Consider the following 7,827-nt stretch of genomic DNA (forward strand, 5'->3'; position numbering starts at 1 on the left):
GAGAAATTACATAAGATTTCAAGCAGTGCTGAAGATTGTTCGAAATGTAATATTCTGGCATTTTCCCCAAAACAAAGCAATAAAATCTGATTTGTATTCTTGATCCGTTGAACAATTTTGCAGCTTTCTCTGCTCTGTTCAATTGGGAGCTGGAAACATGACTCAGGTGATCCAGATAGCAGGGTGGGTTGGGTATAAAGAAATATTAGCAATATAAAGGCAATGAGAAATAAATAATGTAAGGCACTATACTCAAGTAACTCGCTAAACTGTTAACCAACATTGTAAAACAAATGGGCCATATAAAGATTTTAGTCAGGTTGAGATATTATCTCTATCTGATCTAATGTAAATAAAAGTTGTTGTATAAACTGAGACTTAAATTCAGACACAATTAAAAAACATTACATAATTGTGACACAGCCTGTGAAAACTCATTTGTCATTATGTAGTCATCATTGTGTTGTTTCAAACCTCAACCCCCACAAAAGTCATTTTGTAATTTCTACAGAAAATCATAATTTTTCTTCCAAGCTGTAGAATGGGATTGAATGGGGACATTGACACGTCTTCTGAAGTGAATCGATGCATTTGTTTAAGAGAACTATCCATATTGAGAGTGCTATTGACGGTAATGTCTAGCTTCCGTTATCCCTCAGCTGCACGTGAACCTGAGCCTTGTTTTTCCTGAAAGAAAGTAGACCTGTGTCAAGACCATGGAGCCGTGTCGAGCTGTTCTTTGCTCGGTGGATGCACTTTTTGAAGCTTCAAAAAATGGCCCTCCATTCTTTCCCATTCTAAGGAAGAAAACTTAAACGTGGTATTATAACTCCGACTGCATTATTCTTCAAGATTAATGGTCATATTCAGTCAGGATGCCTTGAGGGTGAGTAAAACATTGGGAAATTTAGTTTTGCCTCAGAAATATCATTATATTTACTCAGATAAAGTTTATTTGCAGAAACTACCCCGTTTGCACATCAGACTGCATGATGCTGTTAAACGTAGCGCTGCATTATAACACTGTGTTTTTAGGCTAATGTTTGATTGAAAGATCAAATCTGTATCCATTGTCACTAACCTTATAAAGATGAACCTTACAAAAAACATGAAACAACTTATCCTAACTCAGTACAAGGGCTAAAAGCTTTGTTTCCTCAGCGATTACTGCACGTGTCCTGTCCTGTATGTTTCATTACCTTACCAACCTATTTCTTTGGGAACTTCAAACAAAGAAAAAACATTTAGATCGCACACAGAATAAATGCAAACTATTGGTCCTTTAGTCCACAAAACGTTTTAAAACATTGCCAATGTAGGCAAATATCCATTGTGAATTTATACATATATTGTTAAAACAAGGTTAGTCAAACCAAAACAAACATACAAAGTCAGTATCAGTCATTCGTCATATCATTCACTCCTTGAGTTTTATTCATGTTCAAGGTGATATTGAGCACGCAAAATGTGTACTTTCTGTCAAAAAAAGTACACTGAGATTTCTGAGTGCTGATTTCTTTAAACAAAAAAAAATTAAATGTATTTTATGCTCAGTTGTTTCTATTCTATCTTATTTAAAGTACAAATCGGGTAAATCTGGATTCAAATCTGGATTTTTATGATTCCCAGGTTTTGAATGATTGTCTTTTTGTTATAATTCTACGAAATGTAATCCAGTATTTAATGCCTGCGGTGGCAACGGAATAGCGAATCGCACATACAGTATATACAGTAATATTAAGCAAGTATTAAAAACAATATTAAAAACACTCACCTAACAACGAGTTGGCAAAGCCATACCACACACATCCACTGTCCCCGATGAGCCATCGCCCTTGAGTGCTCGCCGCGAAGCTGAACGGAGTGCCCAACAAACAAACCAGAAGATCGCTCAAGGATATATTCACTAGCAGAAAGTTGATGGGTGACCGCAGCACCTTGTAGCGGCAGAAAAGCACAAGAACCAGCAAGTTGTTGAGGAATCCTAAAGCGCCGATGAAGCCCAAGCACACCGCCACGAGCAGGTGCCCGGTGGGGCTCAGGGTGCGGTAAGAGGAGGATGCTTCCAGATGTCCACCAACTGCACTAAGACACAGCGCGCTATCCGTCCACCTACAACTGAGCACACTCAGGTTGGACACAATCATCGCAGTCCGTTCTTGGTGCACATTGAACAAGAGTTACTCGTTTATTTTCTAGGGGAAAACGAAACTTTAATTTGCGTTTTAATAAGTGATTACAATCCGTGTTGAGAAATGTTATTTGCAGACGTGTTTCGCTCTTTTAAGTGTAAGAAGAGACATACGGCGATTTTTTTGCAGTTGCTGAACTTTGTTGCATCAGAAGTGGAAAACAACTTTCGCGTTGCTTTGCTCCACCGTGTGGTGACTACAAACCTCGTATGCAGTGGATGTGTACCGTGTTTATCTTAGTGTGCCCTCCTTCTCATCTGACGTATGAGCTTGTGTGCTCCACAGAGGGTTACACGCGAGGCGAATAACGTCCAATCCAAACCGCAAATCGCTGTGGACCTTGGTGTTGTCACAAGACAGTAATTACACACTAAACTTTTATCCCATGTGAAATGCTCGAGGTAATACTGGAGAAAAGTCTGACATGTCAGTTTTGTTGTATTGATATTCACACGCTTGTGCGCTGTCCTTGGTGCTGAATGTTGATTCTACGCTTGTTGTATTCTGAACTTTTACAAGGATATCAGGATACTTCTAACGTGTAGCCCATAAGTCCTGAATTATGATTTCATAAAGTTAAATATTTCGATTGAACATCTCATGAAAGAATATTCCATTTGCTTTGCATGTGTTGAAAAGATCTTGCAGTCTGAGCGTTAACACCTTAACCTCACGTGTTCCGTCTCAACACCTTTTTACAACACCGTGATTTGCTGCGTTCATCAAAATTCTCTTCATTCCTCGGTCTTGGTGCAACAGAACTATATGAATGGCAGTAAATCCCCCCCTTACAAAAACAGACTTATAGTATGGATTCTACAATAGGAGAATGGACTGAACACATCTTATATATGGTGGCGTGCCGCTGCTACAACTGAGGGCTTTGTTTGTTTTCAAAGGACACAAGTAAGGCAAAGAAAGCATGTAGAGATGTGTGGTCATATTATTGGTTCATGTTGTATTTTTAAAACTTACACAGAGAATGGAACCCATGAGCTGTTTATTGAGTTACCCATGCTCTCTCTAGAAAGACACTCAATGTGCAGGGGTTTCCTTAATGAGCTACTTGATTTCTATATTTTCTACATATTTCTACATAACTAGAAAATAATTTCCTTTAAAAAACAATTTAAGCATGAAAGTGATCATTAACTTAAATCACAATTAGATTTGTGAAATGTTTTTTTTTCTTATAGATTTTTAAAGAACGTTGTGTCTGTTATTGCTACCTGGTAACTCATTAGCAAGAATAATTGCAACGAAACACTTCCTCCTGTAAATTACGATTGTTTAACTCCTCCTTGTAAGTATCTATCTGCTCAGTGGTATATTTTTAGAGTTTCAAGCATTAGTTTATAAGCCTGAACTTGAACTATGCCATTCCGCCAGTGACCAGAAAAGTTAAATATTTTACAACAGTACACTACATAGTGTAAGCAGCATAGTGTTACCTCAATTGCTACTTATGCTTGATATGACCTTTAGTTTACTTTTGAATTACTGTTTAGGTTACACTGACACTCAGATCTCAGATCCGGTGAACAATGTTGGAATGTAAGTTTGGATAAAAGCGTCTGCCAAATGCATAAATGTAAAATGTAACAACGACGTTCAAAAATTGCCGCCAGAGGAAGTTACGTTAGCTTTGATGCCATTATCTCTCCTGTGTCTCGTGGCCGATCATGTAATTCTGTTGGCTTTGAACGTGAAACGCTATTGGCTCCCGCGACCGACTGCATCAAGCCGTTAGGGTTTATCTTTTGAACGAGAGCCGACTCCATGCATTCACGGACATGCACGGTATTTTCATAAAGGTATCGTGTGGCTTCAGTGCAAAAAGGTCTGCGACACAAGTTGTTTGTAATACTTTGTAATGCCGTTGGTGAGGTTGGGCAATAGGCAGTTTGTGCAATAGGCTTCTCCTATCACTGTTCTGCTGGCGACACCCAGATTTACATCTCATTTCACCCAGACGATACCACTGTAGCAGCTTGCATTACAGCCTACCTAAAAGACATCTCAGCTTGGAGGAAAGACCATCACCTCCAGCTGAACCCTGCCAAGACAGAACTACTCATATTTCCGGCACACCCCACTGAGCATGCGCCACAACTCCTTATCCAGGCCCTGGTGATCTCAAGATTGGACAACTTCCTGGTCTTCTTCAAAGGCTATCAAACCACTCCAGTTGGTTCAGAATGCAGCAGCACGCCTCTTCTTCCAGCAGCCCAAAAGGGCTCATGTGACACTGCTTTTCATCTCTCTCCACTGGCTACCAGTAGAAGCCTGTATCAAGTCACTAATGCTTGCCTACAGGACTATCACTGGATCTGCACCGGCATACTTTTACACCCTCCTACACCCAATCAAGGACCCTGCTTTCAGTGAACCAGCGGTGTCTTGTACGTTCTCAAAAGGGCATTAAATCGCTTCCCCGCTCATTCTCCTTCATAACTCCTTCCTGGTGGAACATTTTTCCTAATTCAGTCCGTTCAACCACATCTCTCACAACATTCAACTAAAACCCATCTCTTCTGTGAATATTTCACAGATAAATGAAAAAATCAATCTATAAAATGCATTGAATTTACCATAGTACCGTTTTAAAAGTAACACAAGCTCTCCCACTGGAACAAACGTTGACTTTCTAAGCTGTTTAAATATCAAATGTCTGCCTTTTTGTTTAATTAACCCATCAGAGAGCAGCATGGTTTTCACTTGACTTGCAGGATTCCAGATGTGTGTGTTGATCCTATCTGATCTGATCTATGCTGTGTTTGCTGGGCGGAGGGACAGAGACAGTAAGCAATAGAAAGATAAACAAACAATGCAGTCACATAAGGTGGACTGAAAGAGGAAGGACTCCTTTTATCCGTACAAAGAGTCCTTTGTGGTTAGTATCACATCATATACATTGCATGTAAAAACAGTTATACATAGCGAAAACAGTTTTACCTGATACTACTAAAGAACAAGACACAAGCCTGGCAAAAGCTCAGAATAGATAAATATCCTTCACAGTAAAACACGGGTCAAAGCCTTTGTTCAGTCGCAATATTAGCAGCAAAGCAAACAGTTCCTTCACCAAGTTGCTATTGATTCTTACCTTGTTAGATTGGCAAACAAGACCATTAAAGAAAGTGGAATTCTGCAACAGACTTGTAAAGCAGACAGAAATGTATTTATGTGACATGTTTAACGTGTTAACCAAGTCTTTACAATCAGGTATAGTTTTTGATCTATGCTCTTTGTGCAGTGAACAAATACCAGGCAACTTTTCACATGTTGATGAGAGAGTGGAGTTCAAGCTTATAATAAACCTTATCAAAGACATTTTCAGAAACTACTGTAATGTAAACCTACAGTATGTAAAACTAACAGCAGACCCTACAATCCCAGAGCGATTGGTATAAGAGGGTTGGAGAACATCCATCCGAAACCACTTGTCCTGTGCAGGGTCAATCACTGGACTACTGTGCTTCAGACTCTTTCATTTATAGACAGCACAATGGACCATCACCATTAAAGTGAAATGACTGCCTATAAAAAAAGGGTGTGTTAAAAGTTAATGGGGTTCTGGTATTGGATTAATTAAGTATGGTAAAATAACACTTAAGGGGCTACACTGAAAAAGGAGGTGAACCAGATAATGTAATGGTTTGCAAGCAACTAAACTTGTGTCTGCAAGTGAGATTACTGCCCCCTGCTTGAACGAATAGCCTCCATTAAATATCAACAAACCTGGAAAAGGCACCTAGTGTATAGTAATGCAGAACTGCATCACTTAAATGAAGAGTTTGGTTCCAAAATGAGATAACTCAGTTTTTAAAAAATTCTAAAATCATGTTTTTTATTATGTTAGAATGTTTTTATTATGTTAGTTAGCTGTTTTATTTTAGCTTAAATCAAAACAAACCAACTGCAGATGTAATTGATATTAATTGGACAGCACAATAGAAAAAAAACATGTTTTTTGGAAATAAATGTAAACGGAGTTATCTCATTTTGGAACCAAACTCTTAAAATTCACTCTTCACTTGTGCCCTTCTGTTGCCAGATTTATGACGGCCAATTACATCTAATTGTAGGCCTCTTCTGTATACAATATCTCTTTAAACTGCCTTTAACCATACAATACAGTAAATTGGTGACACTTGTAAAGGAACATGCAGTATATGTGCATGTGAAAATAAATTTGAGGTACTGTACGTAAATCCTCATTTCATCAAATGTCTCTATCAATTAAATTAACTTTCATTCTATATTTTTCCAACTTCTTTTGTTGTTTTTCTCCTATAGTTTTGATTGTATTTAATTTAAAATTATGAAATAGTTGTTTCTAGTTACATTAGAAATAATTTAGCATTAACATAAAAGAAACACATTTCTGATATGATGCTAAAGGAAGCGTACTTGAGCTTTATTACAGGGTTGCAATAAAAAGCCTTGGGGAAAACTACCTTATGATATTTGACTGTCGATCGGCAGAGGGTTGTGCACTGGGTCTATACAAAACTTGCAGTATACTTTATAAATGGAGGTGGAGCACAACATTAACACTCATGCTGGGTCTCATCAACCTTCTCACCTCTCTCCCCATAGGGAGCCAAATTATCCTTTACTCCTGACAACGACCTTGACTTTACCACCCGGTTGACAGAATTATGCTTGAAATATGCTTTTAGTGAAGTGCATAGATCATCTGCCACAAAATGCACATTTCTCTACATGACAAACCTGCACACAACTGAGTCACCTTCGATCACTCACATTTGCATTAAAATTCTGGTTAATGTTTGATTAAAATGTTTCCTGTGTACAATTTATTCAGTAATAATTAAATAAAGCGTTTTTGAATGTCCCTTTGTTGCTTCACTAAATAAAAAATGCTGAACACCTGCTTCAGAAAAAAACACAATTAAAGTATGCCGAAGGGCTGGCTCCAGCCCTGTCATAACTTATACATAGACATTATTAACACCTTGACACCGCAGTTGTTGCCTGTCAAAGTGGAACAGGAAAAATGTATGACACTATATTATAATGTCAATACGTGGCAGTATAGGGGCCACATTGTCATTTTGCAGACATGATTGCAGGGGCATTTTTCCGGTGTGCAAAAATAAGCAATTATCATGCAAATGTTTGGATTTGCAAAAGTGTGTGTACTTATCTTTATGAGAAAATTCCCTATTGGGATATCTGGGGTGATATACTGAATTTACTGACACGTTCAGTTCAGTTCAGCTCATGTTTTTAATTAAGTTGTTAAATATAATTTTAAGTTGTCATGCTTTGCTATAGAATTCACAAAATGTGAGGTCTCGCCAGTAAGCTTTTTAAACAGTGTTAAAAATCAATGTATTATGGGCTCTTGGCTGCTTTTTATTATTTGACCCAAGTTTTCCAAAATATTTTTTAATACAATTTTAATACAACTATATATATACTGAACTTTCCTGTAGCTCAGTGGTAAGCGTGTGGCATTAAAAATGCCAAGTAAGTGGGTTCAATCCCAGGGGATTGCACATATTTAGAAACAAATGTATAGGATAATGCTATGTAAATTGCTTTCGATAAAAGTGTCTGCCAAATGCATAAATGTATAGTTTTGTCTAAAAAATAACACACAGCT

At 37.9% G+C, this 7,827-nt stretch overlaps 1 protein-coding gene across 1 annotated transcript in view; it reads right to left on the bottom strand.

The window, feature by feature from the left end:
* The window catches only part of tmtopsa (teleost multiple tissue opsin a), a gene marked incomplete at its 5' end in the record, with an annotated part of 36,798 nt that extends 34,651 nt beyond the window's left edge, over positions 1-2,147 (bottom strand). Inside the window, one exon of the mRNA XM_079453121.1 lies at positions 1,775-2,147. Within this exon, the coding sequence (XP_079309247.1) occupies positions 1,775-2,147 (373 nt within the window). The remainder of the gene's footprint in view (positions 1-1,774) is intronic.
* Between the last annotated feature and the right edge of the window lie 5,680 nt (positions 2,148-7,827).

The sequence above is a fragment of the Barbatula barbatula genome (genome assembly GCF_947034865.1).
Source record: "Barbatula barbatula genome assembly, chromosome: 3".
Lineage (NCBI taxonomy): Eukaryota > Metazoa > Chordata > Actinopteri > Cypriniformes > Nemacheilidae > Barbatula > Barbatula barbatula.